General features: G+C 32.8%; 1 protein-coding gene across 1 annotated transcript in view; it reads right to left on the minus strand.

Annotated features, from left to right (window-relative positions):
• Window positions 1–24,217, minus strand: part of Root (ciliary rootlet coiled-coil, rootletin) — a 340,123-nt gene that overhangs the window by 72,081 nt on the left and 243,825 nt on the right. Inside the window, exons 12-18 of the mRNA XM_075382006.1 lie at window positions 23,786–23,946; window positions 20,848–20,978; window positions 18,419–18,586; window positions 14,042–14,236; window positions 13,360–13,536; window positions 5,668–5,850; window positions 334–526 (exon numbers count right to left, since the gene is read on the minus strand). Coding sequence (XP_075238121.1) covers window positions 334–526; window positions 5,668–5,850; window positions 13,360–13,536; window positions 14,042–14,236; window positions 18,419–18,586; window positions 20,848–20,978; window positions 23,786–23,946 — 1,208 coding nt within the window. The remainder of the gene's footprint in view (window positions 1–333; window positions 527–5,667; window positions 5,851–13,359; window positions 13,537–14,041; window positions 14,237–18,418; window positions 18,587–20,847; window positions 20,979–23,785; window positions 23,947–24,217) is intronic.

The following is a 24,217-nucleotide window of genomic DNA, read 5'->3' on the forward strand; positions in this document are numbered from 1 at the left end:
TGATATTCCTACATCTGGATTATACTCTAAGTCATTTTTTATGAGTACCATCTATTGTAAGCAACAGTCAAAATATGAGTAATACTTAGATATTGAGTGGTGGCAATTAATGATTCTGTTTCAGCCTCCTCGATAATAAGACAGGTATTAAGAAACTTTATAATATAAAAATGTAATTGTTTTTTCCAAATTTTGTTATTTTTTCTATTAGCATAATAAAACACTATTTAAAAATATAGCCCTCTTGTATTTCATCAGTTGATGAAACTGCAAATAACATGTAATTATAAACCCTAAATCATTCTGAAACTTAAATATATTACTAACTATTACCTAAAAGCAGAGCTTGTTGTTTGTCATTCTCAGCTCTCAAAAGTACTTCTTCATGCTGTTGACAGACAGTTTCTATATGTTTCTGAAGGCTAGAAATTCTCTCTTGTAGCTGTCTAATTTCATCATCCTTTTCTCCACCAAGTTGTGATACACTTGCTTGTAATTTTTTTTCCAGAGATGCTCTCACTTGTTCCTGATTAATATAAATAAAATCTCAAATTAAATTTGCACAGGTCTTTTTATTCACTGACAGGAATCAAAAACTCTGACATGCATATAAATGTAGCTCTTATCATACTTTATAAAAATAAATGATGGAATTGCTCTGTTTAGAAATTAAGCTTTGTCTGCAATATAATAACTAGCTAAAAACATTCTGTTGAATTAGATGCACATCACTATTGATAAAGCCGAATGATTTGCTACTCAAATTTAAATCGTTCTGTGTAGGTACACTTGCTAAACAAACAAGGGCGCAACTGTATATTCTTGTCATTTAATTTCAGGAAAACACAATAAATGCAAGAGTACTATATTCATCAGACTACTAGGGTTACAGAATTATTATTTAAGATATAAAAATTCAGTTATGGGCCCTTTATTATTTTTTACCTATATAAACAACCTTCACAGATATTAGAATGAAAAACTATTTATATTTGCAGATGAAGATAGCTATAATAAATAATACTAAAATTAAATCTAATATTATAAAAATCTTAAAGCTGAATCTCAAATATGTAAACAACTGGTTCAGTATTAATGGTCTTCATATCGGTAACAAAACTGAAAAAGCCATTTCCCACAATAATTATAGAAGAGACTTGTAAATAATTCTTATTTTAACAAAACAATAAATCCTGAAATACATGCCTTAAGTTACAGCCTGAATACATGTTTTAAGTTTTGTATGCGATACGATTGTCTGCAATAAATTATAAGGTTTTTGAAATTAGCTTATACAATAATAAGTGAATTAAAAATTTTAATTGCAATTATTGTATAAGTATTCTTAAGTACTATTTGTCTATTTAATGAGAACTTCAGCTATTTTGTTAAAGGAAATTTAATTCTTTATCTTCAAAAATACTGAATTGATATTGAATAAATAAATTAATAATAAAATCAAATAAATAAATATAAATAATAGAACAATAATAAATAAAATAAATTAATACAATCATCACAGTAATTGCTTGTATTTCACATTTTTAAAGTATAAACTTTTATTGATCAATTATAATATTTTTCTTGGTTTTTAATTTTTTAAATTTTTTAATGTGCTGTTAAGAGAGCTTAAAAATTATTTACTGAATTTAAAACAGAATTACAATTTGAAATGCAGGAAGCACTTAATGAAGAAATTAAACTTCAGTATATATTCATATTACCTCAAAACAAAATACTGAAAAAATAAAATACTTGGAAATAAAAATAATAACGTGCTGATTGAAAAACTTAAAAAGCTGAAAATTTTATTCAACAAACTTATACAAAATAATAATTTAATAAGTTGTGCTGAAGAGCTGCAAAAAAATAGCAGTTCTCATTTGAAAACTGCAGTTGCAAAAATCTTAGAAGAAAAATTAGGAATACAGTTATAAAACCATGCCACTAACAATGTTTTTAGATTGAATAAAATGTCAGCCAAGAAATGTCATCTAATTTTTTAAACACTTTCTTCTAGTTTAGTTAAGTTCAAGATTTTAAATAATTGTCCAAAATTTAAATGAAAAGAATTTTTTGTCAGAGAGGATCTTAAATAAATTAAAGAAAATGTTGGTCCTTATTGGTCCAAATGTTTGGTCTTCATTGGTCCTGTTTTTAAATACCTCCAAAACAAGGCCAGGAAAGGATCAATAATTAGTAAAAGATTACGGTTGATAATTTTTTTTTATAATTTAGAGGAGACTAAAGCAAAATGGCCAACAGCCAGGGGTGACCTTGATAGTGAATCTTGGGATGCTGAAACAAGATCAAATGATAATATAAATGTAGAAGGAAAGTAAATCCTGTATTGACAAAAGGAAATTGCAGAGCCAGAAGGGAGGCTTGGAATTTCTTTATCCCCACACACACAATTTGTAATGAATTTACCCCAAGTAATAGCAGGCAGGGTAAAGAAGGGTTACAGAGGTGCTACATTCACCCTACCTTATCGGAAAGTTTGATAGTTCGTAGTGTGAAAATTTTTGTTCTGTAATATAGATAGAATGTTGCATCTTAATTTATTGAATAACTTTCAGATTAATTTATCATTACTGCACAATACAATTTGCTTGTCAGAAAAATTTATTGAAAATGCTTACCTATGTAAAATCCTGTTTCTGAAATTCTTATAAGATTATGATCGATTTTTGGCTCCTGCCATTTGAGATAAAATGGGAGCAATAGCTACTTGTGGCTTATCTATTTTTGTTTAGAAAATAAAAATGAATAGTATCTGTTGTAAATATTTTCTTCCAAATTGTAGTTATTAATAAAAATTAATATAAATTATGTGAACATTGTAATATGCAATATTTACTGGAAATCAGGTAAAGACACTTACCATTGTGTTGACCTATGCCAAGATATGTAAGCAGAACTAAAAAAATTATCCCTCAATAACTTTTTTATTGTCAGTGGAAACTTTAATGCCAGGATATGGGATCTTAATCTTAATGTTTTATAGTTACTATATTAAACGAAGGAGGTTTTCATCTGACAGTCAAATTAATTCAAAAAGAACACTAATAGAATTTATGGAAAATAATGATCTAACTGTATTGAATAGGTGAAGAGAAAGAAATTATCCAGGTCAGTATTCTAGTTTTTGATCTAATGGCAGAACTACAGTGGATATGATTTGGGTATCAGAGATGTAAGCACAATCATAATGGATATGAACATGTTACTGGTTGTTGAAATTTCAAATCATTTCCCTACAGTTTAGTAATATCTCATTTATATGGAAGAATAAACTTAACTGCTTATGAAAAAACAACTTATAGAAAAAATGCAAAATTATATTTTAGCTAAGTTTGGAAAAGGTGGGCCAGTTTACTGTGAAATTATTTCAGATTAATAATTTACATTTATTTTTATAGCGTAATATCACTCTTAAATGCTTCACAAACATCTGATATAAAGTGTAATAAATCTTTCATGAAAAGAGATAACTATAAAAAGTAACTGCTGTCATTTTGTCAATTGATGAGAAGTGTATACTAGTAAAAAAATTTGTCTTGAGATTGTTTAGGATTTGTAATAGGCAGTGTTTTGAAGAAGACAAATTGAAGTGGCATTTGGATGCCAAGAAAAGTTATAAAGCAACTAATTGCAGTGACTAAAAAGCAGTAATTTCAGAACTCATTAGACAAACTACCTAATGTTAAAAATCCTGGAGAATTTTGGAAAGAAGTTGGCATTTAAGAATGAATAAGATCACCGAATTGATGGTCCCATTAAATGTTTTGGAAAACTTCTATCAAAGTCAATAAATCCCAATTGCAACAGTTTATTAATTTGTAATTATGAGCGACCAATATTCAGATTCATGGATTGCAGTAAATTTAAAGAGGAAGTTGGTTTTAATGGAATTCCTTATGAATTGTACAAGCTTATGACTGCAGAATGGGAACACTACGTACTGAATTTATTTAATAAAACATATACACATGAAAAATTCCAAAAACTTTGTCAAGAAACTGATTAAATTACTTTACAGGAGAGGAGAAAGAGCAGTCCTTTTTTACAGACAGATAACATTGAAATTGTTATTATGAATTTTTTCTATAAAAATTTTCTGTTAAAAATATTTTTTCACTTATGAATACTATAGCCAAATTATTTTTACAAATAACAGTTAATACTAGGTTAATGACACGGAAGAGAATAAATTGATACCAGAAGAATAAGCCAGGATTAGAACTGGAAAAATTATAGGAGATAATACTTTTGTCTCGAGTGAGGCCACTATCAAAGGCTTTGGTTGCAAATAGGACTGTAAGAAACACACTCATACAATCAAAACAGATGCTTGGAGTAACAATTATTATTGTACAGATCTGTTATGAAGTGATTTAATGTATTGTGCAAAAATATGGGAACCTAACTAAAACAGGAGTTTTAAAAGCATCTAAAAAAATTTCTTTAAGAGATCACTCCATTTTCCTAGTAACATTTCTAACTATTTTGTAAGAGCTGAAGTGGAATAAGACTGTTGGAGTTGCAGTTGTATGAGAAAGTATTGAAGTGGCTAGTCAAATTAAAGGAAATATCTAGCAATTATCTACCATAAATTTGTTTGGCGATGTAGTTAGAGTTTGCCCTTGCAGTAGAAGGAGAGATGGATCTAAATTGGGTTATTCATCAAGACATAGTTGAATGACAGCACGACTTCTTCTGCAACTGAAAAATATGCAAAAACTGAAGAAAAAATCTACAAGAATAGTAGGCAGGTCTTGGTTGAGATCAGCTGGAGCAGATCTGAATATGAGAATCACTTGTGAAGTGAAGTTGGGAATGGAGAAAGTATATTCGATTCAGGATACCCAATATGCCGATCTCCATGGCGTGAGGGTAGCGTCTTGGCCCTTCGCCCGAAGGTTCCGGGTTCGAATCCCGGTCAGGCATGGCATTTTTCACACATGCTACAAATCATTCATCTCATCCTCTGCAGTAATATGCTTAATGCAGACCCGGAGGTTAAAAAAAAAGAAGTTACCCATTATGAAACAGTGACTAATCGGGTGTTAAGAACTGCTGATAAAAGGACTCCATAAATTTATTTAAAAGGAGAATTGCATAAGTTGGAAGGGAATGAAATTGAACAATTTGCAACATTCAAGAGGCTTTAATTTTAATACATTTTATGAAAAAGTTTCCAATTTATACATCTGTTAAAAAGATTTTTATTTTATTTTATCTGCATGGTACCATCTATGACTATTTGGATGTTTAGTGTTATTTGGATTAATATTTAAGTTTTGTATGTTTACTGCTTATATATTCACAGGAGATTCTATCAACTAAAATTAACCTGGAGATTTAAATATTTAATTTTTTCTTACACATCCCTAAGGATACATCCCTTAAGATCATTCCTAGTTTAGTTAAAATCACTTAAGACATCTTAAAGTTACAGCTGCTAATACATGCAGTCAAGCAAAAAAGATACAAAATAACTGAATTCTACATTATACTGTTTTCAGTAAATTAGGTAAGAAAGAACAAATATAATTTGTTATATCCAACTGTAAATAAGACTCTTAATACCTACTGATATAAAGCACGTAAATAATCTACAATTTCATAGAAAATTGAAGATTTAATAATATTCATACAACTCACTTTTTCTTCAGATAATTTTCTTATAATATCTTCATTATTTTTTTTAAGATTAGCAATTGTCTGTTGATATTCTGCTTCCATTGTAGCACATTGTTGTAAAAGAACTGTCTTTGTTTCTTGTGATCGTTTTTCACAGTTCTCAAGATCTTTAGTCAGACGACAAATTTGACCTTTCAGTTGTTCCTGAAATAATACAAGTAATTGGTTCAGAATTTGCTACATTTACAGAAACGAATTACTAAATTGTTCTATATGTATGTAGTAATAGCTGAAAAAGTAAACTTGTTTTGCAAAGTGTGAAGGTTTAGAAATAATTAAAGCATAAATTAGAACCAAAAATTATCATTTATTCTTATATTTTGATGATTTTTAACAATATTTATCTGTGCATTTTTTGAATAATTTTTTTATATATTTGAAATATTTTTTATTTAATTTTTTTATAGAAATTAAATAATTATTACTTACATTTGAAAGAACATGGACCAATCAATAGAAAGGTACATGTATGCCTGTTCCCTTATCTTTTTGACAGCTATTGTCAGGATCTTTTTGATGTGCATAACTTGATGTAAAAGCTAGGAGGTACTGTTCCTCCTTATGGTTTAAAAACAGAAATCCTACACAAACCTAGGAATGGGAGCATACAAAAAGTCCAATAGTACACAATCCCTTTATGATTTATGGCTTAATCATAAGGGATCTCTCACATTCTCCTTTACCATCTAATATAATCCTATACAATTGATTTACTAGAGTTCTTAAACAGATATAATTTTAATGATTGTATAATAATAATTATGTATACAGGGTATGTCAAACCATGCAGCAGTGTCGGGAACTGTTCTGCAGCCCACCAAGATTGATAAACAATACATTTATTTAACTTTTGACAAAACTGGATTCTTTAATTAAATTATAAGAAAAAATTCCTCAATGAAACGAAATTAGTTTTGAAAAAACAATTTATAAAAAAATAGTATTGCAAACTACTGATTGTAAATGCCAGTAGCCATGTACGGTGGATAAACTAACTATATGAATACAAGAAGGCAATTGAATTACCGCTTCAACTCAGTACTTGAGCGCATTGCACTATCCCCCCTACCGTACTAACATTACCCAAAATACTAGTACGGTAGCATTGTAGGACAACAATCCCACTTCACATGCCTCACCGAGTTGAGTTTCTGCACACCCATGTGTTTATGCTTTCTTAACTTAGAACGGTTATACTTCAAGCACGACAATGAGTCACGAAATGCCAGTGGAGTCAGAAGCTATTCGTTAGCAGTCAGTGAATGAATGCTGTATTCAAGTCTAGTTTGCACATAACAATTTTCATCTGGTTTAAAAAAGTATTGTTCTTTGTTTAGTGTTTAAATGACAATTTATTCAAACAATGCACAAGTCCTCCAGAGGTATGAGCAGAAAACGATCAATTGAAGAAGAGCATCGCACTTTTCAAGAAGATTTGGTAATTACAGTACTTTTGTATTTAAAGAAAATATAAAATTTTATGTTTGATGTGTAGAAACTCCATAACGAATTGTAAAGGGTATAATGTTAAAAGACACTATGATACAATTCTTAAAGAAAATTATGACAAATATGTACAGCAGCTTTGTGAATATAAATGGTCAAAATTAAGGTTGATACTTCAAAAACAACAAAGCATATTTGCCAAACCTATTGAAGATAATACAACTGCTATAAAAACAGATACTCTGGTCCGTAGTGCGTCTCAGAGTATCCCCGTGGTATACCTTACTATCAGTGTTCTTTTGGCTGTCGGTCGTGTGTGGACCTTCAGACAGTATCGAGGTTAGCTGGTCTTAAGACTGTATTCATGAACTGCGCATTTTAAATTAGACTCAGCATCTGTAGCTCTGCTACGGTGTGATTGGCGTGGACTTGTGCGACGCGTACTCGCCTCAACGCGGCGAAAGGGTGGCAACGACTGCTGGTCGTTAGTCCCCGTAACAGAAAAAAGGCTTTGCCTTTTAGTCCTTCTGCGCTCTTGTCAGAGCGAGGGCCGTAATCTGCGGTTCATTGTTGTACGTCTAGTGCACCAATCAATCGTTCCAGCAGCGGCGAAGAGGTATGAAGTGTGACAGGAGAACGCAAGGGTTTCCGGCTGCCCGTACTCGCTGCGGGTAGTTGTCACTGTGTGGGCTTGCCCAAATTAGTCAGTAGTAGGTAGACAGCGAGATTTTAGTTAATTCAGCAGGACTTAGGGAATCTTCGGCCATGTCGGAGTTCCAAGAGATTAAGAAGTCCAGGCGGAAGAGGAAACCTGCGCTAGTTCCATCAACCAGCTCCTCCGAGGACGAGGTCAGCGAGGCAATGGATACAGGGGCACCCACCCAGGTGCGGTCCTCCCCTGTAGTAGAGGCTTTTAAAAATGCTAAGGGCAGACCTGGCAGTTCTGCCCTGTTGTTGAAAGTAGTCCAGGAGGACCTGGACTACTTAGTAGATTTTCTAGCGCTTCCCGGCGGAGTCAGTTCGGAGGCGAGGAAGACGATTCTCCCTCGACTTGGCAAGTTGAGGGAAGCTTTCAAGGCGGTTAGTGAGGGTTTCGATGCCTTGGCCTCCAAGCCCCACGAGGTCAAGGCTCCCAAGGTGGTTGTTCAGTCCCCAGTGCAGCCCAGGCGCTACGCTGAGGTCCTGAAAACCAAACACGAGGCCAGCAAGGCAGCGAAGAAGCCGGAGGTAATCTTCGTAAACAAGGCGGAGGGCTCGAAGACCAAAAGTCAAGACTTGAAGCGCGATTTCCGTGAGGCCCTTCGTGGTGATCGGAATCGGCTTAGGATTCGTGATATTAAGGAGACCAGCAGAGGGTTAGTAGTTGTTGCAGACAATAAGGAGACGGTCCAAGTCATCAAGGACTCTCCTGCGGTACAGAAGCTTGAGGTAAAGGTGGACCCCAAGCGGTTGAGGAAGCCCCGGGTCATAATTTATGACATCGAGCGGAGTCTCTCCGATGAAGTTCTGTTTCTCATTCGAGAGCAGAACACGGATTTGGACGAGGCCTCGTTCAAAGAGCAGTGTAGGCTAGTCTTCAAGACTAGAAATCGTGATGCCTCTCGGTATCACGGAGATTTTGAGTTAGGTGCTGGTCTCCACCAGAAGTTTTTGTCCGAGGGTAGGGTCTTCGTTGATTTTGCCTCCTGTCGCGTCAAGGAATACCTTGACGTGCAGAGGTGTTTCAAGTGTTGTAGGTTCGTCCATAGGGCCAAGTTTTGTAAGTATGCGTTGCTCTGCGCGCATTGTGGTGAAGAGAGCCACAAGCGCGACGACTGTCCGCAAAAAAAGGAGGCTCCGGTCTGCGTTAACTGCAAGCGGTTACGCAAAAACCATAGGCACTCCATCAATAGCAGGGAGTGTGTGTGTAGCAGAGCGGTTGAGGTCTACTTCAACTCGCTCGATGGTTAGGTTCGGTCAACTCAATGCCCAGGGTGCCTATGCGGTCCAAGTGGAGTTAGGTAACGTCGTTGAAAAGCGGAGCCTCGATGTTTTACTTCTGCAACACCCGTACGTTGTCAAGGGTGACCTGCCAGGTTTTTCAGGTTGGAATAAGTTCCATGTTGGTGAAAGGAAATCCGCCGTTCTGTGCAGGAAGTCTATAGTTAGTGTCTTTGTACGTGTCTTTGAACAGAGATCCCACTGATTTACATTTGGAAAAATGGGATAGAATTATCAGGCTGATAGCGGATCGTCCTATTCTTATAGGAGTTGATGCGAACGCCAAATCGCTTCTTTGGCACAGTGGGATCACAGATGACGGCGGTGAACTGCTAGAAGGCTTCATCGCGCAGCACCGTTTTGAGGTGTTCAATATCGCCGGCGAGTTGGCTACCTTCGCCGGCGCGGTGGGATTGCGGAGGACCTTCCTTGGTACCAACATTGATGTTACCATAGGCAAGGATATCTCTGGTAGGATTCAGAACTGGTCTGTAGTCGATGATTACGAAAGCGACCATCGGCTCATAGTTTTTGATTGGATAGATGGGCTGCGCGATGTCTTTAGGGCGGACGCCCCTGTTCAGCAGGGGCGTTTCTTGCACAGGCGGGCGGATTGGCACAAGTTCTCTAACATTCTTGCGGCCAGGATGTGGGTGTTCACTTGTACCCTGGACGAGGTCCCTCTAGATAACCTGGCAGAGAATTTCTCTTCTGCGGTGGTTGAAGCCGCAGAACTCTCAATCCCTCGGAGTACGGGTCGAGAGAGAGTAGCTGGTTGGTGGTCTCGGGACTTGACTGCGATAAAGCAGGCCGTAAGGCCGACTCAGGAGAGCCGCACAGCGTGCGCGTGATCCTGACCGGCGCGAGGCCTTGTTTGCGGAGTATCGTCAGAAAAGGAACGAGTATTTTCATAGAATTAGGACTTCTAAGCGAGATTCCTGGCGCTCTTTAGTTCAAGAGCAGGGGAGTAAAGACCCTTGGGGTGTTGTTTATCGTGTACTTGGTCACAAGCGGAAAAAGGACAGTCTTCTGTCGGCTCTCTCGACCCAAGACGGCGTTGTAGTTGAGAAAGATCGTGTTCTATCTCTTCTGATGGACGATTTGCTCCCCGATGATACCGAGGTTGGTGAGACCTCGTATCACCGGAGAGTTCTAGCGGCGGTTGTGGATTTCACTACAGACTCTGTGTCTTTGGAGATTGCTGAAGCGGAAGTCCGCCAAGTAATCTGTAGCCTGGATAGGAACAAAGCCCCCGGATATGATGGTATTACGGTGGAGCTCCTTGTTCGCACCCTGCCTGTAATTCATGGCCCGTTGACTAGGGTGTTCAGTAGGTGTTTATTTGCCGGGTATTTCCCGGCTTGCTGGAAGCGTGGAAAGTTGTTATTCAAAGGTGGCGACAAGAACCCCACCGTTAGTTCTTCTTACCGTCCTCTGACGCTCTTACCAGTTGTTGGAAAAATTTTCGAGAAGGTACTTTACCTCCGCATTAATAGTAGGCTGACTTCGAATCACATGCTGATGGACGACCAGTATGGCTTTAGACCCGGTAAGAATACAGAGGATGCGATTCTTAGGGTCCTGGATCTGTCTTCAGGCAGTGAGTGCAAATATGTACTCGGTGTCTTCTTGGACATATCCGGGGCATTTAATAACTTGTGGTGGCCCTCTGCCTTGTTTCAATTGCAGAAGCGTGGTTGCACGCAGGATGAAATTAGGACTCTCTCGAGTTATTTCAGCGAAAGAACTGTCGTCCTTCGTGACGGCAGTTCGCAAATAGGAAAGACCTTGTCAAAAGGATGTCCACAGGGCAGTGTATTAGGTCCACTCGTATGGACCATCGAGTTTGACTCTCTCATGCGGCTACGTTTGCCCGGTGGCTGTCGCGTTGTGGCGTATGCCGACGATGGACTGCTGCTGTTTGAGGGTGGCTCGCGTGCTGAGATTGAGCTCAGAGCGGCACAGGCATGTAGGGTTTTGCGGTTGTGGAGTCTTCAGCATAAGATGGTTTTCAGTGCGGAGAAAACCACTATGATGTTTTTGAAGGGCCGTCTAGCTGCAACTCGCCATCCGCGGGTTGTGATGGACGGTCGTTCAATTAGGTATGTCACCCTTCAAAAATATCTGGGTGTTATCCTTGATGAGAGGCTTCTCTTCAAGGAGCACCTGCAGTATGTGGCGAAGAAGGCAGTTGATGCTTTCTTCGGCGTCCGTAGAGTAGTCCATCCCGATTGGAGGTTGAATTTCCGTACCATGCGGATTCTTTACAAAGGTGTTTTCGAGGCCATTATGTTGTACGCTGCGCCCGTCTGGGGTCATCGTTTGCGGTACCAATGCTATAGGGACATTATATTACGAGCCCAGCGTCTTCTTTTGTTAGCGGTTGTCGGTGGTTACAGGACTGTCTCGCGAGAGGCAGTAACTGTGATCGCGGGCATCATACCTGTTGATATTTCGGCTACGGAAAGTAGCCAGCGGTATGTTGCAAAGAAGGGAGGCCTTCTTACTTCTGGGTGTATGCGTGAGATCGAAGACCAAGGTTTCGACTCTTGGCAAGATAGGTGGAATACTTCTTTGACAGGTCGTATACGACAGGTTCTGTAGTCCTGGTGTAGCGACCGGACACGCTACGAGGTGGAATCTTCTCCCCTCGGGGGGGAATCGAGATGCTATAAAACAAGCTATTTGACATCGCATTTAATTGCAACCAAGTCAAAATCATTCACTGAAGGGGAATTTATTATCAAATGTATGATTCAGATGGTGGAAGTATTGGGTCCAGAACAATTAAAAAAGTTCGAAAATGCAAGCTTAACAAGAAATACCATTGCCAGCAGAATTAATGATATAGCCAAAAATTTACGTAATCAACTAAAATCAATAATTCTAACATTTGAAACCTATTCCATTGTTATTGACAAAAGCACAGACGTACAAGATAAAGCTCAGCTAGTTGTTTTTATTCATGGATATGAAGCAAACTTGAAAATAAGTGAAGAGCTTCTGGAAATTATTCCAATGCACAATACAATAACTGGGAGTTGATATTTTTAGCGCAGTGATGGATAATCTGAATAACTGTAATTTATTATTACAAAAACTAGTTTCTCTTGCAACTGATGGTGCTCCTGCTGTGACTGGTGTTATTAAAAGAGTTATTACACAAGCAAAAGAAAAATACACAGAACAAGGCAAACAACATGTGGTTACCACCTTATTTGACAATATCAACATTTTCAAACAGAAATTATTACTCTGGCAAAAAAAATTCAAAAAGAAAATTTATCTCACTTTGAATCTTACCAGTCATTACAGAAATCACCACAATTAAAATTTTCAGAATATACCAACCAAATTAAATTGTTAGAAAATGAATTTAAAAGAAGATTTTTGAACTTTAAGAAAAGTGAAAATCAATTTCAATTATTTACTTCTTCTTTCTCCATTGATGTTGAAACTGTTGATGGAAATTTACAACTGGAACTAATCAAAATTCAGTACGATTCCATATTGAAACAATATTATATGGATGTTGGGATTCCACATCTCTAAAATTATTTATCACCGGAGCGATTTCTCAATGTGTTATTAGCAATTAAACATATTTTATCTATGTTCGGTAGCACATATTTGTGCGAACAACTATTTTCCACTTTAAAAAATAATAAAACTGCAGAAAGATCAAGATTAACAGATAAGCATATGCAAGCAATTTTAAAAATAACTACAGCTCAACAAATTCAACCAAATTTTGAAGATTTGGTTAATGAAAAACGTTGCAAAATTTGTTTAAAAAAAAAAGATATTTTATTTAAATAATGTTAAATTGAAAAAAAGAAACTTTCCTACATACATATATTTATATTCTGTGTATTATTATTTTGCATGTATTGATTTGTTTATAATAAAAGTTATGCTTCATCTTTATTTCCATTTGTTTTTTTTTTTGTTTTGCGCTTGTGATTTAATATATAATACTTAATATGGCTCTTGGTGGTTAATGAGTTTGACATGCCTGGTGTATGCAGTGTGGTAACACATAAAATATTTTGAGTTTCAATCTTTATCAAGCTTAGTTTTTCACATTAAAAATTCATCTCTCATCAAAGAAATTACAGCAGTTGTAATTTGCAATTGGCTGTTCAGTCTGTAACTGTGAGCATTAATAAATAAGTAATACAGGAAAAACAATATAATAGATTAATGATTGAAAAGAATGAATTATACCTGCTTCACAAGTAAATCATTAACATCTTTGTCAAGTTGTGTACGTGTTGTATCAACAGCTTCCAGATTAGTCTGAGTGTCAAATAAAACCCCTTCAAGAGCTTCTTTTTCACTACGAAGTGCTGCCAGTTGTTCCTGAAGCCGCTGCAGTTCCTTATCATTAGTTTCCAACATTACCTGAAATTTATCAGAAGTAAGGATGTTTTTTTTTTTTTAAATCTTTCATAAGAAATGATAGAGTGAAGTGCATCTAAATATGTCATTACATGTTATGCACAGTTGTTCAGTTAATAACAAATGCTTTTAAATAACCAACTTTAAATAAAAAACATATAACTGTTTGGTCAGTAATAATGAACAAACTAAGTAAAAATTTGGTTGGAATTTGAATTCCTTTTACTTTCTGCAAGATGTTTACCACCTGCATGGTTAAACTGTGTTTTAACCATGCAGGTGGTAAACACTTAACTTTTTTTTTTCAGAACTGAAAAAATTTTATGAATTTTACCCACTTTAGTGAAATTCAATTAAATTTATTAACAACTGCATTAAAAAGAAATCCATTGGTATAAGATCAATAAACTAAATAGTTTTATTACTTAAAAACTTGAACAAATGAAATGAAAGATATGGATATAACAATATAGAAGAAAATAAATTAAAAAAAAGAAAATATAATAACCTGCTTCTCCTCACAGTCCTTGACAAGGTCTTCTAGATTGCGATTAATACGAGCGTTTGTTTCATTTGCTTGTTCTAAACGCTGTCTCACTCTAGTCAGTTCGTCATTAAGTCCTTCCTTCTTACGTGCTAACACAGATAATTGATTGCTAAGATCACCTCGTTCTCTTACAACTTGACTCAGTTCCAGTTCCAGCTGAAATAACATTATATAATCAGATGTACATAAACACTTATTGCTGTGTGTGAAGAATAATATATAATGATCTAATATTTGCTTTTATCTAACATTTTTCAACATTATATACATAAAATGACTATTGGTTTGTGTATTTCTGCTGTCACTGCTCCTTTCAGTTGTTTATTGGCCCATGTAGCACAGAAAATTTTGCAACCTTTCATAAAACGAAACCACATGAGTACATATACTTAGTAAATACTATGCCAGAAAATAGTGCAATGTATTATTGATGGGTATATGTAACTGCTACTAGTTACTCTAAAAATATTTATGTATTGTTATTCAAATTTTATCTAATATAACAGAGATAAAATATTATTATCTTTAAAGTTAAAAATTTGACAATAGTCTTAATAGAACTTACATTACTGATTAAGCAATGGTTGCTGTTAAAGTGCTCATAAGGAAAATATGAAGTGTATTTTTAAAGTAAGATCCACTTTGAATTTGCCGCCTATATATGAAATGTAACAGATTGTGCTTGCATAACTCAGTTATTTTTATCAATAGTCAGCTGTTAGCAACAATAGTTTAGTTATTTTATTGTTAATTATTTATATTGATATGATTCGTGAGGCCCACCAAGTGTGAAGAATGTGGAGTAATCTGAATTTTGCTGGAAAACAAGCTGAGGTTGAAATTCACAGACAAATTTGTGATGTTTACAGTCAAAATATTATGACTTGACTATCTTATTAAGGTAAGACAGTGGTGCTGTTCAATTCGAGAAGAGCAAATTAATGTTCATGATGAAGAACATAGTGGCCAGCTAATAGTGATAATGGATGATTCGATTGAAAAAGTTGAAGAAAAAATTTGATCCGACGCTTTAATGTTGTCACAGCTGTCTTCGATGTTTTGCAATCTTTGATCTATGAAGTTTTGGGATAAAAAAATTGTGTGCCAGGTGGGTGCCAAAGAAGTTAACTGATATATACAAGAAAAACATCTTGCTGCAGCACATGAATTTTTGTGGTATTATGAAAATGAAGATGATGAATTGTTGGTTCACCTTGTTACCAAAAATGAAACCTTTCTTATTTGAATAACAAGACAAAGGAGCAGTCAATATGATGGCTGCATTCATCGTTTCCTACACTGAAGAAGCTGAAACAAGGACATTCGGTAAAGAAGCTTATGAAAAAAAGTCTTCCTTATCGAATGCAATGATCTTATAATTACTGTGAATACCGGTACATATTACAAAACATTAAAAAATCTTAGAAGATGTATAAAAAACAAAAAATCTAAAGACACTGCAAATTTTTCAATTAACCTACCCAAATAAAGAGTTAACCAATTTTAAAAATTGATAAAGAAACATCATATAAATCAAATTAGATGAAAAATAATAATATTATTGATGTTAAAAACAATTGCTGACTGATTATCTACAAAGAATCTTTTTATTTTTGTAAATTACCCAAAATGAGACTACCTCTGGAATCACAACTTTTAAAATGGCTGTTTGATGTATCTAAAAATTCCCTCAATCAAAGCATCTGAACAATGATTAAAGGCAAATCAAAGTCACAAAACCTATTTGGATAAATGATTTTTGTACTTTTTATTCATTATTTGTGATACTGATAAAATACAGTGATACTAACAATTCACTAAAAGTAGTGGATACTATATTCAAACTAATAAATAAATAATTATATAAAATCACAAAATGTCACCAATTCACTGGCTTTTCACATATACTTTTCAGTATTTCCTAAATATCTGGACTGAAAAATTGAAATTTAATTTTTTAAATTGGATTAATGTAAAAATGTTACACAATTTATAATTCAACTTTATAGACAGAACCATAGATTCTAAGAAACCATTAACAAACAACTAAGTGCAGCATAGTAGCACATTACCATTCAGATTCAATGACAATGAACAGCAAGACACATATGGAGGTGTGATATTTTACTGATTGATTCTTCAGGTGGGCAAAACCTAGCATGGTATAGTAGCTTAGTACCAATGAGGTCAAGGATGGCATAAGTTATCTCCAAAAATGAAGATACTACAAGAATTATCATGTAACCATTTCTAATGAATGACCGGGAAAAAAAGTCTCCAAACTGCTTTTAAAAATAGGATGGGCACTTGAAGAATTAGGTAGCAATCACTAGTCTAAAAAATTTGTATGAGCTGGTGAAGTAATTAGAGGTTGATTTATAGTTTATCCAAACCTTGGGAATCTGAGAACATTCTAAAAACTAAAAGTGACTATAGAAAGAGACAACTTCATTAGAGAAGGCAGATAAGTAGATTTTTACTAATTTGCTGATATACGAATGGAGGACATGCTGCTGCTAGAGGTTGAGGATACAGTACACTATCTTGAAGAGATTCTCTTCATGCTCAACCTTCCAAGCATTCCTCTAAATAACCTCATTTCCTTAGGGTATCTCAGCTCCTAGTTAAGGAATGTTTTGTGATTGCAACTAACAAGGTACAGGGAGATTCTCTGAGGAAGGAGAGCATAGAATTGATGGATGATAGTTTTTCTCAAGGCCCATTACTCATCTTCTATGTGATTTGTTCCAGAATAAGACCTTTTGGTTGTCTGATATGCCTGCAAGAGAACAGACTAACAGCCATCACAGTTTTAAGAAGCTTTTCTCTGGAAAAATAAAGTAAGAAATTTGTGCATTTTTATTTTTGACAGTTAGTGAAGAAAACTATAAACTTTTGAAACAAACCAGATTTTATAATAAAACATAACTTAGATTAAAACATTTTCAATTATTTTGAGTCAGTGAAGACAGTTGGAAAGTTGTGATTAAGAATGTTTTGAAGAAGTTAATAGAAATGTTTTTAAAAAAATGTTGGTTCAGTTTGTTATTTCAATTAGAAAGATTACAAAGATAGGATTGCTTTATATTTTTATTAGAAATATTGTTTTAATTTAAATCAATTTCAAACTGATGTAGTTTATAATTTTAATTTAATGAGATGTGCAGGCATCGACTGCTATGATCATTTAGCTCAAATGGAAATTTGTAGAATATGAAAAATGACATGCTTGACTGGGATTCAAACCCAGGATCTCAAGGTTTAAGACAGAGATAGCTACCACTCGTGCCATGGAGGCTGGCATAAAAATTTATTATGACGGAATAAAATTATTAAAAAAATAATAATTATTATTATTTTTAAGAATAAATATTAGTAAAATAAAATGGTATATTCATTTAAGTAACTATTGTAATTCCTTTACTTCTTAAAAATGCTAAGCACACCTCATTTTAATGGAGCAAAAACTGTCTGTTAAAGATACCTTCTGTTAAATAAACTAGTAGAACTAAATCTGAGAGTTACATGCAGTAATGGCTAACTGCCACCTGGAATTTGTTTATTATTTTTTCCTTTCTCTTTTGTGATACAGCCATTTCAAAAAACTTTATAAAGATAGTAACTAAAGTCCAATTGGCAAAAAAATTGTCAGTTTGTAAATCCAATCAAACACAGATATTTCACTCAAAACTAATATTTCATCAAAGCAATAATAAGTAGATAGTCAAATCCTGAATCCACGAAAAATATTAAGTTTCACTTTACAAATAAATAATGTGTTCTCTTAACACAATCATGAGAATTAATGCTATAATATATACAATTTAGCAAGGAAAAAAGCTTTTCCCATTCAGCCAGTATGTAACATTTGTTAATTGCTTTTGTTTTTAACAACAGAATGCTCTTACACCTTTTACTACTCTTCAAATATCTTACTGCTCTTTTCTCATTTTAACGCAATGAATACCTAAAAGCAAAATAGCTCAATAATTTAATTATTGCCGTTCTTATGTGATTATTTTTCCATTATTTTATATTAAAACCTTTCAGTACCTCTTTATAATCCCTAAAATTTGGTTTTTGTTGTGTTTAGTTAATGATTTAAATCATATGATATCACTGTTTTGAAAATAATATCTACAAAATGTCAAGAAAAGCATCACAAAATTTTAAAAATTCAAAAAGAAAATCCTGTGGTGAATATTATTTTCAACAGCACTGCTTGAAAGAATAAATAAAAGTAGATACATGCATTTCTGTCTTTTTAAACAGTGAGAAATCAATGAAAATTTTAAGCAATAAAAATTATAAAATCTATGCAATATAATATACACTTACTTTTTCTTTTTCAATTTCAAGAAATTTGCATTTTTCATGGAGAGACACCTTTTCAGAATCAAGATCAAGTCTCATCTGTTCAGCTTGAAGCAATTCCTTTCGTAAAGAGCTGAGGTCATTTGCTTGATCAGACACTTGACTTTGCAGACCTGACTTCTCCTCCTCCAACTGTAAAAATTATAAAAGTTGTATGTTTGAACAATATATAATTATTATTTTTTAGTGGTTATGGCCAGTATCTGTATCCATGTCTGACTTCTGTTACATTTTACATTTTTAGCCAGAGATTTAAAATGGATTTTACAATCCATTTTCTGGCAAATAATTAGGTAATCCATCTAACACCACTTTTTATTTTTTCACTTCATTCACATGTTATCTTATAATTTTAAAGGCATTTTTGGTGATATTAGTTCATATTATATACAGAGATCTGAAGGCCTACAACCTCTTTAGCATTTGAGTCCCAGTTATTCCCAGCCATTATTAAATATTCTCCACTTTTATATATTTGATTAGATTGTTTGTTTATCTTCTCAAATGTATTTTCTGTTTCATAATTTTCTTTTAAATAAGTAGGCATATAAACCTGTAGTATTTTGGTTAACTAGGATTTTGAATTAATCCTGAATTAAATATTTCTGTGTTGTTTAAAACATTCCCCGCTGGTCTACCTTGTTATTCCTCTGACTACATTATCTGATTTCATGTCAATAAACCTCACATTATCTGATCAAAATTTCAGGAAATGAGGAAACCATTAATTACCATGAGTCTGAAGAGTCTATCAGAACAAACCTGAATAAAGCCAGCTTAACTAAGCTAAATTAATAAAGCGTAAATAATGTTCTGATGATAAGTTAAAAAGGAAAAAAATTATCAAAAAAGATCTGTGACAATACAAATGACTCAGTGCAATGAAAAAACAAGAAAATGAGTTATATTAATTAATAAATACATTAAATTAATAAATGAAGCACACTGTCTTAATGAGATACATTAAGACTTTTTGAAAAACACATTTTAAGTTTGCTTTTTAAATATATGGAAAATACAAATATACAGTACATAAGTTCTACTCTGTGTATAGTAGAATCTTTAACTGTCATAAATTCTTTAGAAAAAACAGCCTTCCTTGTTTAAAGTTTCTTCTTTGCATCCATTATATAAAACAATGGCAATAATAATATGTTTGTATGGTAATGACACTTGGATATTAAGAGAGATAAATGTAAAGTACTAGTTTGTGAAATAACGTTTTTTCATTTGACAAAAGAGAGGGTCAACTCAACTACAGCAATATATAATGAAAATATTAAGAATTTAGAATTAAAGAATATTACAACTCAGATAACCAGACAGATATCTTAATCATAAAAGGAAGAAAATAAGAGACAAATACAAATGATGCTCTTCAAGAAAGTGGGTTAGGCAATTAAAATATTTTTCGAAAAATATTTAAAAAATTAAATATTAATTAAAATATTTTCCATAAATCATAAAATAGAATTAAAAGACACCATTTATGTTATAGGTTATTGATTAAATTTCACACAGATTCTATAACTGTACAGGAATTCATGAAAGTTCCAAAATGAGAGAATCAGAATATTAGTTTGAACATAAGCTCTTCATATACAAATTAAGAAAGTTAACAAATATCAAGAGTGTTGTTAGCAAATATAAATAACGTAAGTAATTTTTAAAAGCTAATGTCAGTAATTTAACATTATTACTCATAATAGATAGTCCACAAATGATTTATCATTAAAGAATTACCAGGATTCAGAATTCTACTTAGTGCAATTTCCATGATTTTTTTTCTGTCAGCTACTCAGTATCTTACAACATGGATTCATGAAATTATATAATTTGAGCATTTTTTGAAAAATATTTTAATTACCTAAATCATTTTCTTGAGGAGCATAAATAATTTTGTATTTATCTTTAAATTTCTTTCTTTTAAGAGTTAGATATCTGTCTGGTTATTTGCACTGTATATCTGTTATCTGTATTGTAATGCATGTAGTGGAAGGTAATACTATTTAACATATATGAAAAGAGATGAATCAAGATACACTGAAGTTTTATATCATTCTATAAAATATTTTGTTAATGAAAAATGGTTATGAATATGGTCCTGGGAATAGTGTGAACTGTACCCTTTCATGATATTGCCTAACTCCTGGAATCTCACAGGAAGTTGTACCTTAAAAATTAAAGTATGTAAGTGGTCAAAGCCATGATTAAAATATTCATTACCACAGTTAAATAATACTGAATGCAGTTTCTGCAGATGTGCAGGTTAGCAATTACATTACTGCAGTAAGCATATTTTGCTATTGATCTTAGTATTCTATGTCCAAAAATAAATCAAGTTAACAAAACAAAAACAGTAATAAATAAAATGACTTTGTTACAAGAATTACCTTTTTTATCTGATCATATAACTTTCGTTTTTCATTTTCAAGACCCACAGTTGCAGATTCAGCCTTTGCTAGAGTTTCATGTACGTCAGATCTCTCCAGCAGCACTCGTTCCAATTCAAGCTCTAATTCTCCTTTATAATAAAGAGAGAATGAAACATATTTTGTTAATAAAATATATAATACACATTAAAATATATCGATAATGAACATCGACACTGGCCACAAAGTGGCAGATGCACTACTTTTTTAAATTTGGTGTCCAAGTTGATTTCAAATGTGCTTTCAACTTTGACTAAATTTACATACTGAACTGTACTATAATCTGACTAACAAAGTAAAATGCTTGAGTTTAGGCTACTTTAATTTTACAATCAACAGTAACAAATAACATGTTTTACATCAAATTAAAGCTCCTTCTGTTTTTTATAATTGCCATAAATTTATTAAACAGCAAGAAATATATCATTTACACTTAAAAGATAATTTTAATACATATATTATACATTTAAAAATGTATACATGCAAAAAAATATGTATAAATAAATGTAATGAAAAATAAATAGAAACATTACAAAGAAATTAAAAATGCTTTATGGAGAAACTGTTGGTTATAAAATGTTGGATATCATAATACCTTTATCAATGGAAAATGATTGTCCTTTTTTCATGAATAGGCTGCTCTGTCTCATGTACTGAGCAACTGATTCAATTTTTTGTTGAACTTGATTGAACTACTACTTTCATTTTTATTTCAGCCACCTGTTCAAGTCTATAAAGATTGCTCCATAAATTTGTTTAAAAACTGTTTATTATACTTAAATACTATTTTGATATGATTATTGGAGATGAAAATATCACGTTTTTAAATCTCTTATCACAGATCTAATTACTGAAAAACCCTGAAATGTGGTAAATGTAAAGGTAAAAATTCCTACTTTAATAAAAATTAACTATACATTTTATAGAATTTCGTAAAGTTTTACAGCTTAGAAGCCATGCACAAAAATGACATAAAAATGTGCTTTTTCTGTGTTTTTCTTTAAGTATTAACTCATACATTTATTGCTTTTTAAATAACTTTTTAATAAAATAAGTTTCAATCTTCTACACAGCACTAAAACATACACAAACAAAACATAGATATCCATCATGATTAATTATATTTTTGAACTATTTATTAGCTTTTTTCAATATTTAAAAAATTGTAATTGATAACTACTAGTTACAACATAATAGCTCCAAATCAGTTACTTTTTTCATTAGCCATATTACACTAAGCATTAAAGTACAAATTTTATTTCAAAAAAGAAGTGCATGAATGCTGCATGAAAATATTTAAATATAAATTTATAAAAATATTCAACTTTACTTTCCATGTTAAAAAAAAATAAATAAATAACATAAACCTGAATTGCCTGCTTAAATTGATTTTATGTAGGGACTAGGAAAAGATTTTTAAACAATTAAGGAGGAGTTTATGAGAAGTAGCTAAACATGTACTTGAAGAGCTGGTGAGACCTAATTTCACCATTCATATTTCAAAGTAGATTTAAATTTGGAGAATATGTAATACACAAAGTATAGTAACAAAGAAGTTCAGTATACTATAAAATATAATTAATATAATTCAGTGTAACCAGATAATGGAATGTGCCTTGCATAAGGGTAGAGAGAAAGAAAAATCTCATGTTTGGAAAAGGATCGCAAAAAAACCAACTGGCTTGCTATGACTTAATAAGGGATTTTTTGTGGTGTAAAAAAATTATAATTTAACTAATTGGAATGAGAAGAGTTTAATAATTCGAGAAGTAGAGTCTCATATTGCCAAGATTTGAAACATGAATTTATTTTTTTAAAAACTCATAGCTAGCATTATTGTTGTTAAGAAAATGCTATTATCATTTTTATATAATCTGCGCATATTTTTAAATATCAGTGTATGTGAATTTGCCAGATAACTAGATTTCTTGCAAGTAAGAAAATGTATAGCCATACCTACATGTGGAAGATACTTTAGAATTTTGCACTTATGTTTAATATAAGTACTTTTTTTCTTTTTTTTCCACTTTTTAGCTTCTGAGAATCACCGTCAGGTATTACTTCAGAGGATGATATGTATGAGTGTAAGTGAAGTGTAGTCTTGTACAGTCTCAGTTTGACCATTTCTGAGATATGTGGTTAACTGAAACCCAACCACCAAAGAACACCGGTATCCACGATCTAGTATTCAAATCCATATAAAAGTAACTATTTTAGCCTAGCCTTTACTAGGATTTGAACGTTGGAACTCTCGATTAATATAAGTACTTACATGTACATAACTACACTTTTCTGCCAATTTAGTTTTAAAGCTACTTGTAAATTAGTTAGAAAAATTGTTAAACAACTGATAAAAAAAAATACCCACTTACAAGTCGACAAAGCAAAGCTCATATTCATTACTAGTACTACTGGAACATAACTGTACACAGCAGTAGTTCATAAGCTCTCCAAATGTGCACCTCATCTTGTCGACTAGTATATATACTATTTCTACCATAATGATGTGTGCTAACAGTAAAACTTAAAAACAACAATACATTAAATAATTCCATACTATTAACTTAATGTCAGTTCTGGATATAATTTTAAAATATCATATAAAAATAGAATTAGTTTGCTATAAACAAGTGTAAATTAAAACAGGAATACTAAAATCAGCAGTTCCAAACTTACATAGACTGTTTCTATGGTGGTATACCACTAATAACCAGGTCAGCATTTGCCTTTGTAAACCACTATCAAGAAATTCTCTATATTTTATCAAAAAATAAAGAAAATTTTACATAATTTTTTTGGAGAAGTTTCATGTGCATTACAGATCAAAAAATTAAAAAAAATATTTTTTATGAAATGTAAAATCTGCTGAAAGCAAATATAAAGTCATAAAAAAAACAACCTCTAGCCTTTTCAACTTGCGCAAGAAGTGAGTCAGATTCAATCCGATTTTGTTCAAGCATGTCCTTAGACAGATATGCCTTGTTCAAATCTTCTCTAATAGTAAGCAGCTCTTCTCTTAAACGACTGCACCGATCCTCTTCAGCACGAAGATTCATTTCTCTGTATAATGAAAAAAAATATATACACATTTAATGAAATTTATCATTTACTTTCTTAAATCACTTATATATAAAAAAAAGTATGGATCTGCTGCAATGTATGGCACGTAAATATTAATTTAGATCAGTGATTCTCAAAGTGGCTCCTAGATGTCACCCTGGAGAGCCACGACTTCTTCACAAAGGAGCTGTAAAATATTAGACTATTTTTATAATTTATTTTTATTTTTAATTCAGTGTCATCGATTTGCTGATGCAAACAACTTAGTTAC

The sequence above is a fragment of the Lycorma delicatula genome, chromosome 1 (genome assembly GCF_047948215.1).
Source record: "Lycorma delicatula isolate Av1 chromosome 1, ASM4794821v1, whole genome shotgun sequence".
Lineage (NCBI taxonomy): Eukaryota > Metazoa > Arthropoda > Insecta > Hemiptera > Fulgoridae > Lycorma > Lycorma delicatula.